Source organism: Coturnix japonica, chromosome 12 (genome assembly GCF_001577835.2).
Source record: "Coturnix japonica isolate 7356 chromosome 12, Coturnix japonica 2.1, whole genome shotgun sequence".
In the NCBI taxonomy this organism is placed as follows: Eukaryota; Metazoa; Chordata; class Aves; order Galliformes; family Phasianidae; genus Coturnix; species Coturnix japonica.
The window spans coordinates 14,007,406-14,032,145 of NC_029527.1; the positions used below are offsets into that span (position 1 = coordinate 14,007,406).

Sequence of the window (24,740 nt, forward strand, 5' to 3'; positions counted from 1 at the left end):
ATATGAGTAATTTTTGGTCTATAATTTTATTTCAGCATCCTAAAGAATGCAAATTTTGTGCTGTTGTTGCTCTGGTATCATTTCTACACATCACATTTGAATTTTCAGATATGTTTCTGCTGTTAAATATACGTGCATGTATGCTCAGCATTCATGTAACTGGCGCCTAAAGGAACTATTACCTATTAAGTTTTTCCAAAGGAGATGTCACAATTTGATGATAATTTTACCTCATTAGAGTGTTTGAGGGCAGAGGGGATGAAGAATCTTGGAGCTATTAATAATGAGTCTAGTTTGCTATTTCTCCAGAAAAAAAATCAAGTTTATTTCTGAATTCTTGTTTAGAAACAGAAAACAAGAAAAGGAGTGAAGTATCTCTTTGAAATTCACTTTTTGTCCTTTGTCCTTTTCTCAATCTCCTTTAACTTACAAATTTGTCTGTTTTTAATGGAAAGCTTTGCTAAAGTTTGTAGGTTAGTCACCATTACGATACTGTGAAACAAAACAGAAGAGTAGAAATCCTATCTTTTCTTTATGCTTACAAGTAATCCTGAACACCTTGTGAAGTAAACACTTTTACTCTTCATATTCCTGCTTCTCTCTTGCCTCTTCCCTCCATATCACCTCAGTGCTGACTTCCCTCAAGGTCAGGATGCCGTCCTTCCTATTAGGCTCGACTCCCACACGTGGGAGCTGTGCTCTAGGACAGGATGCTCAGCATGGCACAACAGTAAGGGAGTTAAAAATAAAATTAAAATGTTTGAAATATAAAACAATAATTTATTTTACTTCATTTTACTTGTTAACATTTGCAGCTAGTGATGATTTAATGAAACCGCTTTTATAATTCAATACATTCAAATCTATAAAGCAAACAGTAACTACCATGGGCTTTTCAAATTCCACAAACTGTCTTATATAAACAAATCAGCTGTACATGCACGTTTTCTTCAAGAGGTTGCAATGTTTGCAAACATGCTTTAAAATCTTTAAAGCCGCAGTACACTTCTCTTTGCTTCAGGCTTTTCAGATGAAACCTATATGCTTTCTTTATAAACCTTAGAACAATATTTAAATGTTGATGGTAACTAAAAACTGCAGTTTGATAAATGTTAAATCTTACAAGAGAATGGCTCTATTAGGAATTCAGTAACTCTGAGTTTAAACCTTGAGCTAAATATAGATAAACAGCACTCAGTGTAGAAGTGAACAACAGCAGAATAGTATCAGAAAATATGGTTTCACAAAAAAATACGTATGTGCGGTTGCTCTTGTGGGGTTTTGCATTTTTTTTTTTAGACAAAGAAGAGCACGGGTACCTTTTTATATGAATATAGTTTAAGCAAATTACCTGTGTAAATATGGTTAATACATTTCTGATATTTAAACACTTTATGTAAAAGGTAACAAGTAAAAAAGTACAATCAGTATCCAAAAAGCACTGCTAATATTGCCTCTGAAGGAGCTGGGGTGGGCAAACAGTCTCTCCATTTTTATAATGGAGATCCTGGCACCCGCAGTCGTAGAGTTCAGTATTTGAACTATAAACTCGATGACTGTATCTTATATACAAAAATCTTGCCACATTGAACGAGGCATTGATTCCTACCCCAATGGTAGCGTTCTATGTACATAATTTAGCAATGGTGATTATACAGTAGTCACTGACAGGAAGGAATTGTACACTCGTGTTCCATCTGGTGACTTTGTTCCATGGGTAAGCAGTTCCTGGATTGTCATCCAGTTGTCAAATATTTTTTTATTCCTTTTCTTCATCATTTTTTTGTGGCTCAGTTCAATGATATTCACCTCTTTCTTTTCTTCTGCACCTTGCTGTTCCTTTAAACAATCCAGCCTGCTCTGCATCATAAACTCACGTCGCCTCCTCTGCTCCTTGGCTCGCACCAAGTGCTGCTTCCGCTCCTCTTTGCTCCAGTAGCGGCCCATCTTCATTTCACTTATGGCATCATCATCAGTAGTCATCCCACTGCGTTCTTCCTTAATCTTTATGGCTCGTTCTCTCAGCAATCTGTCCCTGACTGGCCTCTTGGTGATGTAGCGGGTTCCATCGCTTCGGACCTTCACTTTCCACTCCATCCTCGGCTCACTCTGACTTGCACTGAAGTCTTTGCACATACTCACCAGGCTCATTTGGCTCTGTGCATACTCCACTGCTGATTTTTGTTGGATCAGCTGCATGTAGCTCTGATAGTGCTGTGCGTGAGCAGGAATATGAGCATGCTTATATGGAGAGTGGTGGTATGGGGAGACATAAGAGCCAGAAGGTTTCTGACCATGAGTAGGGCTTTTGCTTCCATCACTGGCTTTTCTCTCCTTGCATTCCATCTGTTTGCTCGTCTCAGGATCTTTAGCAGATGAATGGCATTTACCTGTGCTGGATTCATGACTTTCTGAGCTGGAAAACAAATTCTTTTGGGAGACATTATATGCCACTGCTCCCTCATTACCTTGACAGTTGATGCCTTCTGCAGTTCTGCGCAAGGAATTGTCAGGAGAAATCTCAAGTGTGAGCGGAGTGCTTCGGCAGCTTTCACCTGTGTTGTATGCACTTGAGCTATCCTTGTCAGACTTCTCTGGGAGCTCTGTAATGTCTGAGAGCTCATGCCTGCGAACATCGATGCTTGTGTTGTAGTTGCGGAACCCACTGTTATGCAGCATCCAGGGCTCCCGGTACTGATCTTTCAGCTGCTGCATCTTATGAGCTCTCACAATGTTCAGGCACTCTAGCTCAATACTGCGCAGCTCCTCATTCAGCATCTCCAGCTCTTTGTCAACGCTTTCTTGGTCACTTTTGCTCATATCCAGAGTGCTGGTATGGTAATACAGGCTGTAAGGGTTGGCAGACTTCACCTGGCATTTGAGTTCCAGCAGTTCCCGGAATCGCTCACATTCATCTACAGGGATGCCAAGGAAGTCGACATCCGTGCAGTCGGCTGAGATAAATGACTCATTGCTGAACTGCATATCGCCACTTCCAAGGGTATCATGACTGTATGTCAGCTTCTTTTGGCTTCCTAAAGTGTTAGTGGAAGTAGTGTGATCATCTGCATTGTTTTCTTGCTCAGAGCTCTCATCATTCCGAGTGCTGTCATCTGTGCGCCCTACGCCACTGTCCTTCTCATGCTGGTTAGATAAAATAGTGGCCGTGTCAGTGGTACCACCATCTTCCTCGTGCTTCTTCTAACAGTAAAAATCAAAAGACAAAGAGAAGTTACTGCAAAGACATAAAATATCTCAGGATGCCTATTATATAATTGTTTTCTTAATTGCTGCCTGTTATATTTGGTGCATTTTGATTTTTACTTGTACGGAAAGAAAGAATAGAAATGCTGACTGAAAACACACCTTGATTTGGATGACCTTTTCAGAAGAACTTAGTCTGATTTCAGTTAGACAGCAACAACACTAGAATGCAGAATTTCAACGTGTTTCTTTTGGCCTGTGGCTGCACAGAATTATCCAGTTCTACTACGGTGCCACATTGAGAGTATCGCTCCTCCAAAAATGTGGCTGCCACAGCAGATGTGGAGTTTAGAAAACTCCATACAAAAACATGAGAAACTATTCATGAACTCATATGATTGCATTGATTGTGGCAGGACAACAGGGAATCCAGGTCTAATTCTATCTCTCTGCTATGCAGAAACATTTTCTCTGCCCTTCTTGTCAAATATACAGACCTCAGTTCAGTCATTTGCTTGACTTCCCTGTTTGTATTTTATGGCTTTGGCAGGCAGGCAGTTTTCAATATATGTGTGTATGTCAAATAGGCTATTTTATACAGAGAGCAGTAGTTCTCTGCATCTTACACTTATTCTATACTTTTGTCACTGATCACAGCCTGAATGGTGCATTTCTAAGAAGATCATGTCATAATGGGAAAAATGAAAAAGGATATATTTAAAAATAATTTAGTCTCCAAGAAGTTGTTTGTGGATAGCCATATAATATCTTGATTTTTCAGTAAATCTTTTTGTCTTGATGGTCATTTGAGACATTTATGTATTCAGTCAAGCTCAGTACTGGAATATTGAGTGCAATCTGAAGCTTTGACACCATTTCACAACAGAACAGCAGTACCTGCTGAAGCATGCTGGCAGTAAATTGCATTGCCTGGTGGTGCTGCTCCTCTAACATGTCCATGTGCAAGTCATCCAGAAAATCATTTCTGTCATCGTCCATCCATCCTTCATCCAGCTATGTGAGAAAGAAGGGGAAAAAACCCAAACCAAACATTGTCAAAAGAATGAGCACTGATGTAAATCAGGTTCCTTCTTTGTGGAAGGTGATCGGGAAGTTTTAAAAGATTCCTTCCTGTGACAGTGCTGCTGTGTCCTGTGAGGATGCACACACCTCCTGCTGAGTGTGGGCATTGACTCTTCCACCTTCCCCCACCTCAAACTTCAACAGTATGGTTTTAATGTCAATCCCCTTTGCATGAAACCTATACAGTCCTTTCATCCATGGAAATGCTTCTTAGCATTGGGGCTGTTCTGATTTGCATGTCATTTGATTACGATGTATAAAATACTCCAGGGTGCAAAGCTTTAATACACAGCTTGTGTGGCAGCATAAAGGGCCAGAAGCAAAAATGCTTGCTCTGGGTCTGTGAGTCTTTTTACTCCCAACCTATCAGCCCCAAGGGAGAGAGCTCAGAAACATCTAGACTAACAAGACAGTCATGAGCATGACCCCGTGTTTCTGGGTGCACTGGCAAGGGTTGCTTTCCCAATACATGGAGCAAGACAGTGCTGTTTGTTCAGCATCTTTGTTGTGCTAATTCCCACTCTGTGAAGGGACCAGATATAACCTATTATTAAGCTGAGGATGCTTCTTGACAGTATTTAACTACATTAAGAGATGGTGTTATAAAGGGATAAATAATAGATGTTTTAATGAATGATTTATCAATGTAGACTGTAGGATTTAGAACTCAGTATGGCCCTCCAAACCATGGTTTGAAAACATCCGAACTATCTTGCACTGGTAGTTGTAACATATATTGCAGCATAGATAAATCACTGAAATTCTTATACGTTGGACTGTAATATAATGCATATCTACAAGTATAATGACTACTGTATTCTATTATTTTATGTCACGTGTATGTCCAGTCAAACTATTTAATATAGTTTTAGATATATTTGATAGATTTAGTTTAGTTAAAATTCTTTGATGGAAAATATTTTCTACAAAACATCAAGTCTTTTAATTAAGACTCGAGAGTGTTTACTTATTTATTACTATGGTACCTGAATTTCTGGTCTTGCAACAAGTAAGGAGATGTTCTTGCTCTCTTCACTGCTGAGTAGTGCTACGGCTTCTTCTCGGTTCTGTACCTCTATGCCATTGATCTGTAAAGAAAAGAGCAACAGAATGACATCCTTTCACAAGGATACTTAAATGCTGCCATGGCCTGCTCTGGAGGGCTGCATGGCTGGATAGATTCCAGTGCAGTACAAGTCAGAGAGCTTGAATCAACAGCCACGTTATTTAGGTAACTGTCAGGTAATGGATACATGAAGCTGTTCCAAACCTGTGCAGGTGATGCACAGAGCTTGTTAGGAGAACAAAAACTAGACAGGGAGCAGAGTCAGCTCTTGTGGGTGGAAAGGAATGTCCTCAAATGGGACAGGTGAGGCTATGAACAGCATCCCCAAAGACTACATGGGATGTGGATGTCTATGTGCATTAGTCTCTGTGTAGGAGATAGACCACTTCCATTAAAATCGCTACGATTTAAGATTGCACGACTGCTCCTTCTGGCATGCAAGAGTACGTGTTCAGCCTACACCCTAACACAGTTAGTCACCCTGTTAATGAGGCTGACCACTGAGATTTTGCAAATAGGGTCAGAATTTTTATTTATTTTTTGTGGTAGAAAAAAAGTTCAAGGTGTATCAGAGTGTGTGCTGGAAACAGACAAAATCTACTGGCAAAATCCTTAGTCAGCAGACCAGGCTAGTATACAGCTTAACCTGGCCAGGAATATCTAAATTTCATATGCAGCAGAGGAAATTCAAGTTTCAGAAAGTTAAGAGACTATATGAATGTTGAAAGGAACTGTATGAGCAACCTGGTCTAGTGAAAGCTGTCTCTGCCTATGGTAGGGGGACTGGAACTAGATGATCTTTAAGGTTCGTTCCAATCCAAACCATTCTAATACCAAATACCATTTTAAAGGAGTGATTGGTAAAAATGACACTAAAATGAAGATATGGAATTACAGTGGTTGCAGCAGTAGGTTATAGTGCATTACCAGGCTTTCAGCCATTTACACACATACTTGAATAATGCGATCCCCTTCTCGGAGTCGACCATCTTTTGCAGCAATACTGTTGGGATCAATCTACAAAATAAGAGAACTGTAAGCATTTTGGAGATTCTAGGCCTCAGCATCTTTCTTCCCAGCATAACCCTGGCATTAGTAATATGACTAATGTGATAAGCCATTGTGCCTGCTATTGCTGATACATAGTTCTTACATCTTGTTAGTGACTACAGGACTTTTCCTTGCATATAGAAGACAAAATGAAACGCAGGTTAATATGCCAAAGTCAAAACCAAAGCACTAATTCTTGAGATGATACTTCAGGGACTGTAGATTTATCATGTTTGCAAAATATTTAGTTACCTCATAATTTAACATTTTGCTTTACAGCACAGTACTCTGAATTAGAATCTAAAGATTTTGCCTACAGAGCAGGAAGAATTATATCCTGAGTGACACATCCTATAGGAATAGTTTAAATTTAGTTGATTTTTCCATTCCAAACTGCTGTTGTGAAGTTTGAAATTGACCTGTGTGATAAAAATATTTTATAAAATGCCACTTATTTTATGAAAGGAAGCAACGACAGAAAAATGAGCCCCAAATCTTAGCAAATATACATTTTTTTTTTCCTTTCATTTATATTATTTCTGGAATAATTGAGAACAAAAATGGAAGATAGAATGTATTAAAAATCTTCTGAAAACGTCATCTGGAATTGAATGTTGAGAACATGTTAGGGAAAATGAATACTAAATGTGAATGTAACTAAAACAGCCATATGAAAAGATGTCTTATAAATTCTAAGAGGTAATCAGACAGTGCAAAATCCATGTATTCCTGTGATACAGTGGAAAAGCAATGTTTAATGTGAAATGTTTTTACAGGTGAAAACCCAAAGATTTTTAATGAATGTCTCAAGTACAACCCACATTTTGTATTTGTACAGACCAAAATAGGGTAACATCACAGTTCTCTAGACTTCAGAACAAGGAACATGCATTCAAATTATAAAGGCAAGCATTTGTTCTGGGGTAGTTAGTTCAATACTGGAGAAACTGTCAATTTAACATTGCTTTCCAAGAGAATAAAGAGCCTTCTAAAGGCTGCATGTTTGTTTTTTCCTGCTGTATTTCTAAAGATTGCTCACTGAAGTCAGTGGGAGCTGGACTTCAATGGAATGGGATTTCACTCAGTTTGAAGAAAAGGAAAAATAATAAGATTTCTTCCAATTATTACTTTCTAGCTCTTGTTTGAACATGGTGCAAGTAGAAGCAAGGAGTCATCTTAAATGTCTAGTACTGCAGTCTGAAAGACAAATTTTATCTTACAGGAGGCAGCTCAATCCTACCTCGCTCACATAAATACCAATGTCATCCTCATCATCCGTCCTGTAACACACAGTAAGACCGAGCTTGTCCTGGCTGTTCACTCTGTGCAAATCCACTTCCTGAGGTTAATAAAGAAAAGAAAAAAGACATTGTCAATAAGATACTTGTGATTGATGGAAGCTATTTTTCAAATACAATGAAAATATTTTGCTTAAGTGATATAGTGGATCCCTTCTCATTTTACTGTGTAGACTGGCTTAACTTACTGAGCAAAACATGATTATATGCATACAATCAATACTTCAGGCATTGTTGGCCCTTCAATCAATGCACTGTCATTTTGAAAATAGACCTTTTATTGATCTTATAGAAGAAAAATTACCTATATTTCATGTAGTCTAAGACTTCAAATGCTAAAATGCTTATAAAGTATGATTTCAATATTTGCCACAACTGATATACATATTTTCTTATAAGCGGGGTTTTTTTTTCTGTCTCTTCAGAGAAAAAATATAATATTCTATTACCTTAACTTGATAATTTTAATGAAATAATGTAATAAGTTTCTTATATATGTGACTGAAGATCAATATATGGTTAGCAAAGCATTTGGTACTGGTAAGAGAAATGCACGGAATGCTTCAATATCTTGCAAAGGTGTCAATGTGAGTAGGTTGTGGTTTACCATTCCAGGGCTCTGTGGTGGTCATGTCGGTCTTGGAGGCATTTAAACCATCTTAAGAATACATTCTAGCCACAAGGAATTAATCTGGGTTGTTTTCTCCTATGTTTGCTCTTGGTTTGTGTAAAAGTGTTACAAGATGCTCACTAAGCTGTGGGCTGCTCCTGGCTCCTTTGTAAGTCAGTGTAAACATCTCTTTCTCCTCCCTTCCAAAGGATTTCCCAAGAGCCCAAGGATCCTAGGGTGCCTAACACGCTTAACTATCTTATTGTGACTGCTGCATCAGTTCTTCCACAGGGAGGAAGTATGGTTTGTGCTAGAGGGGGAGAAACAAGAGAAGTGGTTTTTTTTGTGTGTGGGTTTTTTGCTGGTTTTTTTTTTTTACTTTTTCTTTTTTTGCTCTCTCTGTTGTATGGTTTGGAAAGGACCTTGCTTCTCTGCAGCTTACACCTGGCTATGGGGCTTCAGCACCATTGCAGTGAAAGGATAGTGTGGCGCCAGGAAGACCAAGTAAAGGGACCTGTGCTAAGAAGGGGGAACAGCCCCCGTGTGAACTGAGGGCCATGCCTGCCAACAGCAGACTTTTTTGTGCTCGGGAAGCATCCAGCACCGTGTTCATGTGGAAGAGTCTTGCTAACAGGATTCATTATTTCTGAACATCTCTTCTGTTTTGACCTGCGCTGTGCCATTTGTAAGGGCAAGATAATAAAACAAGCTGATATGAATAATTTATTGGCATGTCAAGATGACAGCTGCCAAGATCAGCAATCTCATGTTATTTACTTGTCAACATGTGTAATTCCTTTTTTTCCAAGAAGCATTGCTGTAAATGTCAGTGACATTTCAGATGGTATTTAAATGGTTTCAATCAATAGTATCCACGGTGAACTGCTGCTCTTTTTCTCTTTTTCACTCTCTTTTGTTACACACTGGATGAACACAATGCTTTAATAGTTTCTTTCTTTTTTTTTTTTTTTTTAAGATTTCTAAAGTTCTTGGGGATTTTTAGAGAGTAGGTAAAAAATTTTCAGTAGAAAAAGTGAGACAAAGTAGACTTGATTCTGGTCTTCGTTGATGTAATTAATCCTTGGAAGTACCACTGCAGCTAACTCATTTATTCCGGATGCAAGCAGGCTGTGATCTAGAGATGAGGTGAGAGTGTGTTGAATTGAGCATAACTCAGGCATCTTTCCTGCCTGCTTTAGCAAAAAGACTTCATGTTTTGAGGAAAGTTTTCATACAGTTTACTTGTTTGAAAATACAGCAATGAAATAACTGCAAGAAACTAGTGCTATAGTTCACTGCTGTTTGTCATGCTGGTAGTGAAAACATACACACTGTGTTTAAATTATACATAAATATATGTATACGGTGGTTTTGGTCCTATTTGAAACATCCTATGTAACCATGAACACTTGCCAGCACTTCTTGGAGTGCGGGGAGCAAGGTAGTAGCTTTGTTCTTCCTTCTTCCCTTCAGCATGTTTTAATAACAATTAGTGTTTTTCCAACAGTACACAAGTATGGAGAGTACTCTGATAATTAAAAAATAAGTATGAGTCTATATTTAAAATATACCTTCTCTGACATTTGCAACACAATGGAAGGTAATAAATGATCTAGTATACTAAATAGTATATATTTTAAAAAGAGAACAGGCACGTATGCTTTATAAACAGGCTCACAAATAAAGCATCCAAAAGCTAAAGCAAACAGAATACTCTTACAGCAGGTGTTTAGAACCTGAATTTTTATGAGTAATTTGTTGACATTCTTACCCTGGGGTACAATCCCTCTAGTCCTTGGTAGGAACGGAATAACTTGGTTTGATGCTACCCAAATATGGTAGTTTTGTGTGCTTAGTGGTAGGAACAGCTGCTGTCTATGGGTCTTTGCAACAACAAAGTTTTAATATAATCATAAAGGTTTGAAATATTTGAGAGATGAAAGTATGCAATTCCAGTTGGAGTTGAAGAATCAACTCCAGCGTCTTCAAAGCAAAGGTTATTTCCCTTGTTCGGGGTGGAATCTGTATAATGTACAGATACATGAAAGGGAAAAACAGAACAGAAAACTGGCACCTGCAAATACAGATATTGCGATAGCTTGTGTAATTGTACTAGGAATTAATTAAGCTCTAGGAATTAATGTGGGCCTAAAGAACTTTGAAGGTCTAAGTCCAGACAATGACATTGATCTTGCCATGTCTTACTCCTTTTTCTGATGTGTGGTCCTGCTGGACGGCCCAAGGGCCCAAGCATGTGATCCTGCAGAGCTCTATGCTCCTGCTGCAGAAGGAGCCGCTGCATGCACAGCAGCGCCTGGTCTGCTTCCAAAGCCCTACTAGGCACCTGCTCATTTGCTTTGGGCAGGCATGCCACAGAGTCTGGAGATGAAAGAATACGTAGTGCTCAGCCAGGGCTCAGATAGTGTTGTAATGAACACATTATGAAATATATCAGCCGCCTACAATGAGGAACGGAGACACTGAAGTGTCCCGGCACCTGGTCTAGATGTGCACAAATTAGTTAGCAGGCAATGGTGGTATGGACAGAATGTATCAGTATCAAGGGATGTGTTAAAATGACAATTGTGAAAATTTCAGATATGATGTAAGTTTTACACAAACACTTTCAATCTTTTGCTTCTTCGTGTCAGGTTAAAGTGGGATTTTGAGAGATGTGTGAGAAAAACAAGCTTGCACAGGTGATTCGTTTGAAAGATTACTGGCTCCATATGAAATGCAGTACCAAGGAGGGCTCAAAGTACTTGCTGCAGAAATCCACATGGCATTTGGAGGAAGGCAGGAGGAAATAAATGTGCACTATGACATTATACCTGCAACTGCCCATAATAACAGATTAGTAAGTGGTAATAGTAAATTAACCTCTGTAAACTCAAGAGAGCGTTCATTTGCAGCAGATTATTGGATTGTTATACTGGTGATTTAAAATTACAGCGTGCTTGTGTATTTATAAAAATCCAAGTCTCTAACAAGACAAAAATGAACAGTAGAAAACTGGAAGGTGTGGGCAGTAATGGATAAAAAAGATATATTGCAAACGTTCAGAAAGGATTGCCTGAAGTTTGCACAGTAAGTACTCTGCCCTTTGTCTCTCTCTCTCTGTAAAAAGTGGTGATGTTTTGTTTTGTTTTCCTGAGATACCTGATGAGCAGGGCCCACTTGGCTAAGGTGTGAGAGCCCACTTCTGTCCTCCTGGCATCAGAGCTGTGACTGCAGTAGGGGGACAGTGGTCACAGCTGTTCAGAATAGGCTTGGTGTCAGTGGCAAAGAGACATCTAAATGAGCAACTTCAGCTTTTTAAATGAAGAGTCCATGTATGTTCAACATGGAGTGAGAGCATGAGAAAGGAGATTTTCTAGCAGTTAGCAAGTGTTTCATGCTGCTTTTCATCTGCAAGCTTTGCAGTCAGCTCTGGTGAACTCAGTTCTCTGCTCAGAAAGAGAACAGAGTTGGGAATAGGAGGGGGTAAAGGACCAAGTCAGATGTGAGAAAACAAATGTCCTTTCAGATTTAGAATGTTGTCCTTTGTAATCTGAGAAAATTTGCTTTCTGAGAAAGCCCTCAATTAGGCTGCATGCTTGTTTGAATGAACATTAATGCATAATCCTGCTGGAGAAGCCTGCAGTGGCATTATTCTTCCTTTATGAACCCAAAGTGACTTCTGGATGGGCCTCTGTGAAAAATGAATGTAGTTCTAATTTGCAATAGAATCTGGAAATAGAATAGAATTCAAGATTTAGTCCTTCTTTCCTTGTGGCACGTAAACTTAGAGTGAAAAGGAATAATATCTGCTTATTTTGATAGTAGGAAATAGATGACACTTATCTCTGAATCCTAAATTTTTAGATACATACTGAGAGAGAACTGGGAATGCATTTTTGGTGTCTTGGCTATACTGCCAGTGTAAATTCCTTCCTAAGAGTTATTTACTTTAGAAGCTTGTTTTGAACTCAGTATTTCACTGTTTTGTGTTTTGTTTACTTGCTACAAATCACTAATAACTCAGCTATAGACCATAAAAGTTTGGATGAGGAGCTGCTGGTTTAAATTCAAAACACGTTTTATGGACACAGAAACCCATAGGGCTGACTTGATGGCTTTCTTACTTTAGGCATTCTTGCTGCAGTCAATGAAACAGTGCTTTTGTGGTCCTTTAAAGCATATCTATCAAAAGGCAAACAAAAAAGCAACTAGCCAGTTGAGTCCCTGTAAGCACTTTGACCTTATCATTGATCATAGTCACTACAATTTGAACAAGAATCTTTAGTGGCTTTTAAGAAATACTATTAGGCTACAGAGACTTTTCTAATGTTCATCCCCTTGTGTTACTGAGCTGATCACCTTTTACCATCAAGTACTATATCAATGTCAAAATTATTAATGTTGTGGTTTAAGCCACGTTAATGTCTGGCTACTGAAGTACATGTGTTTAAACTGTTTTCAGCTCAACTGGTGGACCTTCTAATGGAAGCAATATGATTTATCTACAGTATTAGATTTCCTAAAAGATAGATTTTGCAAATACACTAGCAGAAAATACTAAATTTGTTCTACATTTTCCCTTAAGACTGGATTTGTGTTCCTTTTTAATTAAGGGGGAAAACAAACAAACAAACAAAACATTTCTTTAAAAGAAAGGCCTTGAAGTCTGATGAACAGGGTTTGTTTTGCTGGCACTGATTTTATCCTGACTTCTATTTGGGTTTGTATACACAGATGAATTACTACCAGATCTGCAGAATTTGAAGACAGCTTGCAAACTTTTTATGGGGATTGAAGCCTTGATTTTGCAATCGCTTTTATAGAGGGGAACTTCATGGTCAAAGAAGGACTGAACTTTGCTCCTGTTGAAGCTGTTGATAAATCTGTCGTTGATTTAAACAGGACTATAGATAGTTTGCCATCATGTGCTCTGAGAGCTTTCTTAGCAGGACCATGATCTAAGAAATCAGATGTGCAAGCAAGCTAGGAGTGTAATCTAGTCACTAACTGTTAATCATGAACGTATTTTTGGGTTCAAATATAGGTGGAAGTATTTAGAAGTACTGACATATTTGCTGCTATTTATTATAAATTATGAAAAGCGTTTCAGTGGGCCAGTACTGTTTAAGTAGATGCAGAAGTAGAGCCTACAATTCACATGCTGTACTCTGAGTGTTTGGGAACGGGTTATAAGAACTAAGAATGAGAAAACTGAAAAAAATCGTTTGATGGGAAATGCAAACACAAAAACCACAAGTGAATTTTACAGATGTGGCAGGCAAATGAACTTACATAACTTTATGACTGACCTATAATTTTGTATGTATCCTCATGTAACTCTAGTAATGAAAAAGGAGGGAATAGCTTAGTATAGTGTGAGAGCTGTTCTCATCTTTTCTTGTAAACTTAAAATATTTCTAAGTGATACAATTGAGAACATCTGTTTCTCACCTGGGGAATATTTAAGGGAAACACATGGCTTTTTTCTGGTGACCGTGTGGGATAGGTCCACTCAGCCAACCTGAAAAATCTTTGAGATTTCTAGAAAGCCTAAATCAGCATAGTTATAGAGAATGTACCTGATGGAACTAAGGAATTCATTATTTATGTTAATTAGCTGAAGATCTAGCTCACCATTCCATGATACATTGTCAAATACATTGCTAAAGGTGTCAGTAAGATTTGCAACCTGCAAAGCAACCAAGGTGCAATGTTATTAAAAATAACTGCTTTGAAACGGTCTTTTTACTTTATACAGAATATAAAGACCACGACATCCATGTGTTAGGCTTGAGTAAATGAACTGGTTACTAAACATTAAGTACCTCCAATTCTAACTCATCTCGGTCCATTTCTTGATGGATTCCTCCCATGTAGTCATTTGGGTCATAGTATTCATGCACTGATGGATGACTGGAGAAAAAAAAAAAGTGTTACAATAGCATTCAGTTCTATAGTTAGCATAGCAATGCATTCCAAGCTTATAGCAAGTCATCATGAAACACAACAGACTAACATCCAAACCATGAAGATACACACAGTGAATTATATACACTATACCAGCAAATGTATTAGACAGTACATGTATTGTAAGAAGAATCTAAAACATCTGACACCTGATGATGAATGAAAAATTGGTAAAGGAGTCTTAATGTTTGATTAGTGACTTTTCCTCAAATGTAAGGCTGACCTGGAGAAAAATATGAAGATAGTGGTGGCAAAGTAGGATAACAGGTACTGTGTGACACAGCTAATGGGGCAGATATTTGCCAGAGTGAGAGATTACTTATTCATGAGCTCATGTTATTTGCAGAGATGTACATGAAATCATTGTTGCCTACTTCCTTGGTAGTTTTTCTTAGCCTTGAAGACAGAAAATCATATTAAGTATTTTAAAAATAATTTGCCACCCAACTATTTTGATTTAAATCAACAGCATTTTGTTGATTGACTTGAATACAACAGGCTGTGCATAGTGATTTAAATGCCATTTAAATATGCAACGCTCATTTCACTGTTGGCATGATGTTTTTTACATCTTGAACTGTCCAGCAGCTCTGCTGTCTGCACAGCAAGTTTAAGCAGTATGATTTTTGTGTCATCATTCTTATATACTACAATTTTATTTCTCCTTTTAATTCGCTTAACTAGATACATGTTTCTATGTATGTGCGATAGTATTTAAATAACAGCATCTGCTAACTGGTTAAGTTTCCCAATTCACTAAACACAGGTTAACATTCATTTGAATGGAATTTGGAAAAATTGCAGGAAATATTAAGGAAGCATAAAGCACATCCTCAGAAACTTACATTACTCTTTACTTGTACACACTGGATAACAGCATAATTTAATAACAGTCTGACTGCCCTTGTATGCAGGATAGCAGTGAGGCAGGCTACATGGTTAAGAACAACATCCAGACCTCAGAGTAAGGCCAGTAGTTGGAACCTGTGCCTAATGCTTGAAGGGCAATGAGTCCTTGGCAGGACTGAGCTGGCATTATGTAGGCACATTGCAACTTAACAGAATTTTCAGGAATTAATCTTTGCCGTGTTTTTACTGTATTTGGTTTTGCAGTTGGAAAGTGGCAGGTAGTTGACTGAGGTACTGAACGCCCCTCTTGCAAATATATTTGGGAGGTGCCCTAAGAACATGCAACCTCTCCACAGTGCTCTAATCCCTATTTCCCATTCACTGCATACAAGCTCAAGTCTAGCTTTGTCAAGCGTTTATGCTAAAACATGCAGCTGTGCTTGAAATTTCAATGGATGATAACAGGTAGCGATGCAGTAATATTTGACCAAACAATCTTTCACGTAATCAGCACTGAGAGCCACAAGAGGAACAGACTGCACACAGAAGACCAGTTCCTGGCTGAACACGTGGATGTTAGCATGCCATACAAGTCACTTTGGAGCAGTACAGGATTGGTGCCTGTCTGTAGTGAAACTTGCTAGGAGTGCTGACAGCGCTGTCCGGAGGGGCGTGCTGGGTTCTGTGTGCTGTGTTCACCGCTCAGGCTCTCAATGGAGTTCTTGCTCAGAGCCATACTGCACAGGCAACACATGAGCGTGCTGGCACTGCTTCTCACCCCATACAGGGTTGTCTCAGAACCTGGTATTGCTGTGGACTGATCAGATCACAGTCTGAGACAACACAACAACTGAGACATTCGGAACATTTCAATTACTTTTTCCATTGGGGAGGTATGTGTCAAGACGACAGGCAATTTGCATGGACTCCTTGGGGAGCTTTTTTCCTCTTGAACAGCATGTGAGGGCGTGGTGTGTGTGCACCAGGAGATAATTGTCATTTTTATTTGTACATACAAAACATCAAGCTACCATTAACAATAATTAAAATTTGATTCTAAAACATCCATGACAGCACTGGTAAGTAATTTTAGTCCTAGAAAATAATTTATTTGAGTAACATCGCTGCAGGGTTATAATAAAGTAATTAATACACTGGAACAGAATGTAGCGACTCTTAGCATTATACAATTTATGGCAGCCATAAAAAATAAAGTTAAAACATAAGCAACCCAAAGAGGCAATGAGAGGAATTACAAGATGCAATAACTTTATCCATCAAATGCCAAAAAAAGGAGCTTTATGAGGCTGTGTTGTGACTCAGTGGCATTACTCATGTGAGTAATAGCTTGGTAATGTGTAGAGAAAGTGAAAGTGTTTTGAATTATGAATCAATGTTATATGAGTCTTGGCTATATCTGGGAGCACACAACCACCAGCAAGTAAAGGTATGTTTGTAAACTACTTCTAACATGCCATGTTAAGGAATGCAAGGATTTTCAAGTGCTTCACAAGCAGTTACTTACTCTTTGGGTAGGAGGTAAGGGTCCAGCACTGAGACAGGTGGGGTAGGCGAGCCCATCTTGCTTAGAGCCATGATGTGTTCAAAGGTGATATCTGTCTGAGTGCCCACATCCACCAGCTGAGATTCAGGAGCAGTGAAGATCTTGGTGCGTGGAGTTCTCCTCAGGACCTGCACCACAATGGGCTCCTTGGCTGTTTTGAATGCTTCCACTGCCTGCTCATGTGTTGCTTTAGATAAATCCTTCCCATTGACCTGTGAGAGAAAAAAAAGCAAAACAATGCAGGGAACAGTCAAAAAGTGGATGGAGGATAGCTTTGTTGTTGCTGGCTGTTAAGGACTCAGATTCCATCTAAATGCTCATACAGTAAGTACTAGGAATGATTTATGTGATGTTATGCATCTCTCTTTTTCATCTGTCACTGCAATGATTTTACAAATCCTGGGCTCTCTTTTAAAATTTAATTAGCAGATTTTACTGGGATCACTCTGAACTAAAGTCCAAACCAGCATCTCATTTACTTCTTGAAGATTAGAAATCTCTCAGCCCTAGTTCGAACAGAATAAGTTATTGATTGCCCTGTAATTTTTCTGCTTTTGTTTGTTTGCTTTTTAATCATTTAACCTTGTTGCTGAACTAGTGGGACAAAAATTGCTATTACAGAAATAGGTATCAGTGTATATCAGTGTATGTTAAACATGTTTTTGGATGGGACATGATGGTCATACACTAAAATGGAGATTTCTTTGGGAGCGTGGCTTGTTTGTTGGTTTGTTGAGACATTTGAAAATGTAAAAGGTCTCTGTGCTCAGTCACTAAGAGCTGTGGTACAGAAATAGTAGAATTTGACCATCTTTTAACCTGCCAACTGTTGTCATTTTAACACAGATTTAAAGAAACAATTAAACAGAAGCTGCCCAGAGCAATTTTAGTGAAAGCTGTATAATAACATTACAATCCCATAGCACTGTGCTACTGTCATATAGTTGTTGCCTCAGTCCAAAGAATGTAACAAGTGTAGGCTCTCATGCAGACACAAAATGCAATTCAGAATTTGTAAGCTCTCCTAGCAGTGAGAGTGAGGACCCCTATCATAGCAATCCTCACCTTTATGAATAATGTCTTACATTGTTCTCTTTCCAGACATAAATTATTCACTTGATAAATTGCATTGCTGTATCCATCCCTGGTGAGGGCTGCACAGTAGAAACTCTTGCCTTCTGCAAGTTAGTGCTGGGTTTCTCAGGTCCAAGAGTAGCATATTTTTTCCAATGAGTAAAACCAGTGGGCATAAATACAGAGCCAGGTATTAATAGAAGCTACTTCTTTGTCATTTAATTACTTCCGTAAATGTGCTGAAATGCGCTAATGTGGTGACTATGTCACATTAGTTTCTTGAATATGATTTACAACACTAAATGTCCAGATTCTGCTACGTGTGTGTATCAGATAGCACTTAGTTCATACTTCGATCTGCCATGTTTAGTCCCTCTAAAGTAAGTGGGGCAGCTTACAGAGTACTATCACTCCGTGCACTAACTGAATTGAGCCCATACTTCAAGTATTGCTTGCAGCAAAAAGCTGGGCAATAATAAAGAGGGTTAACTTGAGTGCAGAATCGATTGAAAGGTCTAAATTCCTTCTGAATTGCCTTGCACACATAACACTTATTACACTGTCATCTTTGCTTTATCTTTGAGAGGCAAAGACACCAGTTTTTTTGTAAAGCCAGCTGAGAATGGAAGATGCTAACCCTGCATTTGCATTCCACTAACAGTTGTATTGACCACAATTGCTCACAGTAATGCATAGCATGTAAAGTTTGGCCCGGTCAAATTAGATATCATTAACTTGCCCAATCAAGCAGATTACTTTAAAACAATTTGTACAGCTGTAAAATTAACTTCAGTGTAATGTTTTAGCTGGAAAAAGGAAATGCTGATTATGGTTCCAGTTTTATTATTTGCTACAAATTAAATGTAGCACATTTTACTGTGTGCATCCTAATTCTTTTGGTACAGCTAAGTATATCAAGCCATCAAAATAAAAGAATCCGAAATTGCAGCAAGCATAATCTCCAGAAATGTGCTAAAATAACTCTTGAGCGAAACATTTTTTTATGTGAGCTGCTTTCCATGTCTTTGTGTTAAAGGCTGGTAAAATTGTGCAAAGGACAGCTTTCAGTTTATTCCCTAGTACTGTAAGTAACCTGGATGCCAAGGATTTTAGTAGAGGTCTCCTGAGATGATTCATTGCTGCAGATCTGAGGACTGGTATCCCCTTTGTGATTTTATATGTGATTTACATGTAAATAATCAAACTTCAAAATAGACTGACACAAGCAAGGAATAAGGTAGTAGTTGGATTGTATCAGAAATTATTATTACATGAGTTATTTCCCAGTATTTCTATGTTTTATGGCAGTATCCTCATCATACTACGCAACATTCTCTGGCCAGGAGCCATTCACATAGAATGGTTTCTGGTCAGTCTGTGGATCTCTTATGAGGGACTGACTCCTTAATTCACACTGGGTAGAATCCTTTTAGCCCTGCAGGTTTTTGTTTCCATCTGCAGTTAGTTGTAGGCAATATGGTGAACATTATTATATTTGATTTATTGAGAGCTGTGCTAACAAAATAAGAGTTAATGGGTTGCACAAAGCTATCACTCTTAACCATTCAGATTCCAAATGAAGAATGATGGAAGAGGAAGCAATGATGGAAAAATATGCTTTAAAGCAATTTGCAGTTGGGAAATTATACTGCTCCAGATTAGGCCCTTAGAAAAACAGTGCAAAGTGCCACATTGTGCACTAAATACTGAGCACTGAGTAGTTTATGTTTACATGGTTTTTATAATTATTTCTTATTCTAGCACAGTAATATCACTTTTTTTTTTGTTGTAGAGTCATGAGGAAGAGAGTGCTCCATTTGGATAATAAAAACTGGTAATCCTCAATTCTGATTATACGCACATAGCCAATGTGCTTTTTTGTCCAGGAAGTCAGCATTTTGGTGTTCGATTCCTACTACAAAATAGTCATGAAAAACATACAGTGGGATAATTTCAATAATCTGTTGTCCATGTGGAATTAGTACTCGAGACTAACTTTGAGTTCTTTTGAAATGTAAGCCAATAGAACATATTGATTAGGGTGTTTCCCTGCTATCTGGCAATCTGTCACAATTGAGAAACTCCCAGTGCTTAAAAAGCCAATGAATACATTTGTACAGTTCACTTTGTTAAAAAAGTGGCTGTACAAACATAAAATTTATTCCTGATGCTGCTCAACTGTACTCAGCAAAATTCACTTGCTGAAGATGCACTTGATCCTACTGTCTTATGTCACTGGTGAAGATGTTAAAGAGCACTGGTCCCAGTACTTGGACACCACTTGTCATTGATCTCCATCCAGACTCTGAGCCATTGACCACCCCTCTCTGGGTATGACCTCACAATGAGTTTCTTGTCAGTTACTTGAACCGTACACCCATCAAATCCATATCTTTCCAGTTTGGGGGGAAGGGTGTTATGGGAGACTGTGTCAAAGGCCTTACTGAAGTTCAGATAGATGACATCAGTGGCTCTTCCATTGTCTATTGATGTAGCTGTGCCATCATAAAAATCCCCAAGCATAAGAGTTTACCATGTGTCCTTTAAATATTTTGCACTTTATTTTTGCTTAAATAATGCACGATGTCTTTTGGGTCTTGGTAGTTTACTAAAGAAACTAGAAAGATTTCTGTAAAAGAAAATTATTTTTCCTTCTATCAAGTTAGGCTGATTTATATGGGTTTTATGTCATGAATGGTAAACAATTGTATGCGTTGTACAGCTTGTTGGTTCTTCTCTGCTTCACGAATGTCACAGAAGAAAACTTTTTTGCTTAAGAACAAGTAAGCAGCTTTTCTTTGTAGAAATGCATGCAAATCCTTGGGAAGTGCACTATAAAAACATTAGTTCTGTCAGACTACAGACGTCTGTGCTCCATTTAAAACACTCTTTATGGTCTGATTCACCTCTTTAGCAAGTTCTTAAGAAGTCTGCATATTACAAAAAAGCACCAGAACTTTAAAGATTTTATAGAAACGAGAGCAGCAAAAAGCCTGTTTTCTAAACCTCCTTTTCCTCAGGAACTGGAAAAAGAAGGTTCAAAATACAGGTTAATTCGTCTTGCAGCTCCATCTAATCCCTCTTTTATTTCCCTCATACGGACAGTCTCCCCGTCTCTCTTTTACTTTTTAGAAAAAAGAATAATATTGTTTAGCAATGGACTGTTTCCATGTGTGTGCATTTCCTTCTGCCTTGTGAGCCATCCATGACAAAATAGTTAAGACCAAAGAAAAAATCTTTTCTTAAGAGTACAGAATGCATTTATTCTTGAAACCATTAACTTCCAAACGGAAAATCCTGGTAAGAAAGACCACTGAAATAAGGAATTTTTATTCTATTAGTAATTAGCTCATTTATGTGTTGACAACACAGCACCAGCATTGTACACTGCATACTGAAATGTATCTGCTTCTGGCTGGATTCTCAGGCTCTGCTCCTATTTTATCATTTGCTTCAAAGGAAACAGTTTTAGGTCAATGCTGAGGCTTCTGAAACACTCACATTTGCGCTACATACAGAGTATACAGGGTACACTTGGAGTCTCTTCTCAGACATGCATTTATCATGTTAAATAATTTTATGTAGTGGCAGGATTACTTCTACATACTTTGTCAGTGTAAAAATGACAATCTTTTGCATATCTGCTCATGGCTTAATAACCAGGGTCAGTATAAAACTGGACAAGTTTACAGGTCTTCCCTTTTTAATGACTCTTTCTGCCGTCTCAGTTGCATGACCCAAGGGAACCAATCAATTATATTTCTGAGTGAGTTACAAACAACAGCCATAAATAATTACGAATTGCTAATGAGAATAACCCAGTAACTGCAATTACCCACTATCTCTCATTTTCTAGATTTGCCTGTATATGGAAAACATGGGCAAATACTTTGAAAAATGATGCTTCTGCATTGATGTTACTTCACAACATACCCATTCCTGTTTCTGTGCTGTCACTTGCCATTTGAAGTTTTTGAGTCCATCCTCCTGCTCCCCTCCCTTTTTCCACAAATGTAATGTCCCCTTAATGTAAGATTGGGAAAGAGCAGTTCAGGTTAACTCTGAAGATATCAAGGAATGACTGGATGTTGTGTTGAGGGACATGGTTTAGTGGGAGCTATTGGTAATAGGTGAACAGTTGGACTGGATGATCTTTTTAGGTCTTTTAGGTCTTTTCCAACCTTGATGATTCTATGATTCTGTATCTATCTTGAAGAAGGTTATTGGAGCTGCTGTCAGAGATGGAAAAAATGCCTGGTGTTGCTACCTAGGAATCCAGCAGCAGTAACAGATCCAACTGGTTCAGCTGGGAGCCTGCTCTTTCAGTAGCTACCTGATATCAGGTATCTGCACCTTGTGATCTTGTGCCACGTGCTTCCAGAAGCAGAGCAGTGCTGAACACAAACCTTAGAAGTTGTAATGACAGTAGAGGTCCCATCACCACCTCATCTCTGCCCTTTCAGTTCATGCTGTTTGAACATGTCCTTCAATTTCCAGTGTGCTATTTGTGTTTTAAAAACCCCACAACTCATTTTTCCTTTACTTGGCTAAAACTGATAGCAGCGATACAGATACAGAGATACAATAGCCTATGCTGCACTCTATAAGAAAGCCTAAATTGAAAAAGGCTTTCATACCAGCTGTGATTTTTTCAAGTATGAATGTCCAGTTTCTCAAAAACAATGCTATTGGACCTAATTATCTGTGTAAATGAATGCAGTCCATGAAAAAACAGAAAGAAAATCTTCAATCAGATTGAAACAATATTTAGTACAATTAGTTTTTCTATGAAGCATTTAATTTTTCAAGAGTTCCTAAGGAGTCTGAAGGCAGTGTTTGGAAATTCTACTGAATCCATCTAAGGTATTGTCTCAGGATAAAGCCAGAAGAAATTTCAGCACTTAGAAATGAAATGAGAAAGTGCCTATTTCCTGTACCTGTTGAGAGTGTGCCCCATCACCTACTGTGAGATAACACCCAGAATTATCACTGAGTCAAATCAAGCTATAAAAACTGTATCGAGATACTTCAGTATTTTATTGGATGACATCTCTAGATTTTTACCTAAAGATACACTGAATTAGTAGGAAGATTTGCTTCAGTAGTCACTATTTAGTAAATACTGAAGTGCTGTGTATGTACATATACAGTGAAGTGTATGTATTGTTATCAATTATTTACTCTTCCAGTCTCCTGTCAAATTCCTAACAGGTTCAGGAGGACTAGCTGGATCTGCTTATATTTACCTACTGAGCCTCTGAAAGAAACAGTCCAATTTATATAAAAGTGTAGAGTTGTACCATCCTAGTGAAAATGAAACATGACCTTTTGTTTCATTATTAATGGACACAACAAAACACATTTATTAAATCTGCACTTTTTCATTAGTCCATATGTTTCTTTTATCCCAGCCCATGTCTGACATGTGACAGTAAAGCACAGAGTGATTTTGTCCCTAGTGCCTGCTCCCTTGAGGTTTCTTGCCACCTGCTTCATAGCATTAAACAGATGTATAAGTGCAGAGCATTACAAAACCCATCTTTTCAATCATTTATCACTTAAAATAATAATTAAAAAAGAGAAATAGAGCTATGCTATGGTTAATCAATATATCTGCTAAACATGAAGAGAAAAGGCACTGCAGGTTTTAGGAAGACAATAAAGCCGTAAGATATTTCAGGTACACTGTAGGTCAAGTTACCCATTTACATTGCAAGTAGCCATAAGGCATTTTGTTTATTTCATATCACAACTTGTTTATGTTCCTTTAATGACTGAAATATCCCTCTAACATGCAATAAAGAGTATCTTCAGAGAAATTCTAACAGAGGCATTACATTATTCATTGTCAAGTGAAGAGGAAAATTTCAATTGCCAGTTTCTGGTAAATGCCTAATTAAGAAAGGGGACTTCTGAGCCACAGACAGGCGCCACAATCATTAAAGGGCAGTTTTCTGAAGATTATGAGTCTCTAGTATGTCAAGCAGAGTTTTTCTACAGCTGAACTAATTCAGCAGTAGAAAACCCTGTCTAGAACAAAGCCCTTGGAATTAACGTCTTGTTTAAGCAAACACACACCTACTTTGAAGTAAGTGCGATAGGTTCACAACTGTTACTGAGGTCAAGTTTAATGGTAGCGAAGTGACAGAATATAACTTCAACAGTGTTCTTAATTTCAGCTGCAGCACAGAAAATGTACATACAGTGTATTTGAAGCCATATACTGCATATCAAGTTGACCAGTTTACTATAATTGGCACTTAACACTGAAAACTACTGAAATGCAGACTAATTCTCTGGCTGCCCAATTAAATTTGAGTGTGTGAAAAGCATATACACATATATACATAATTATTTTGTTTCCCAGACCTCACAGCTTTGATTAGAAATTTCTTTTTGAGATATGGCCCTGATTTAGGATAACATCATTACTAAGAAATGTTTAAGTCTAGTCAGTCTGTGTGCTTGAATCAGCCTTTGTTAACACTGGTTGCTTTATTTTTTGTAATTCTAAATATGTGAACAGAATTCTAATGACAAAGGGAGGCGTATCAGAGATGAGCTCAGTGCAACTAGCTTGTGTATCAGTCTCCTTGCAAGAGCTGCTGCTGGAATTTGAAAATGAAATATAGTGTCAGCTACTTCCTCATCACTACCATCTTCTCATTAGCACAGCAATTTGTATGCTAACCTTGGTGTTTATATTACTTTAGCCACATAATATCTTAATCTAGCAAAAGGGGCAAATCCAGTTTGCCCACTGCGTTTTTTACCAATGCTGTTGTTATACTTGTCTCAGAAATGTGCTTGGCAAAGAGCATGTGGACAGAGCTTTCAAGTTCTGAAAACACTGCAAGGTCATTGCACCAACTGTTTTGTCAACATTCAGAGAGGTAGAAGTCATCTGCTCTCAGATCATCTGAAGCAAGTGCGGTGGCAATGTGAGCTTGTTTCCTACCACTGTTTCTGTCCTTG

General features: G+C 38.2%; 1 protein-coding gene across 2 annotated transcripts in view; it reads right to left on the bottom strand.

Annotated features, from left to right (window-relative positions):
• Positions 1–751: 751 nt before the first annotated feature.
• The window catches only part of PDZRN3 (PDZ domain containing ring finger 3), a 119,256-nt gene continuing 95,267 nt past the window's right edge, over positions 752–24,740 (bottom strand). For both annotated transcript variants that reach the window (XM_015875342.2, XM_032447263.1), the window contains 7 exons: positions 16,653–16,903; positions 14,137–14,224; positions 7,644–7,742; positions 6,308–6,370; positions 5,274–5,375; positions 4,102–4,218; positions 752–3,201 (listed from right to left, as the gene is read on the bottom strand). In XM_015875342.2, coding sequence (XP_015730828.1) covers positions 1,651–3,201; positions 4,102–4,218; positions 5,274–5,375; positions 6,308–6,370; positions 7,644–7,742; positions 14,137–14,224; positions 16,653–16,903 — 2,271 coding nt within the window. In that variant the 3' untranslated portion in view covers positions 752–1,650. The remainder of the gene's footprint in view (positions 3,202–4,101; positions 4,219–5,273; positions 5,376–6,307; positions 6,371–7,643; positions 7,743–14,136; positions 14,225–16,652; positions 16,904–24,740) is intronic.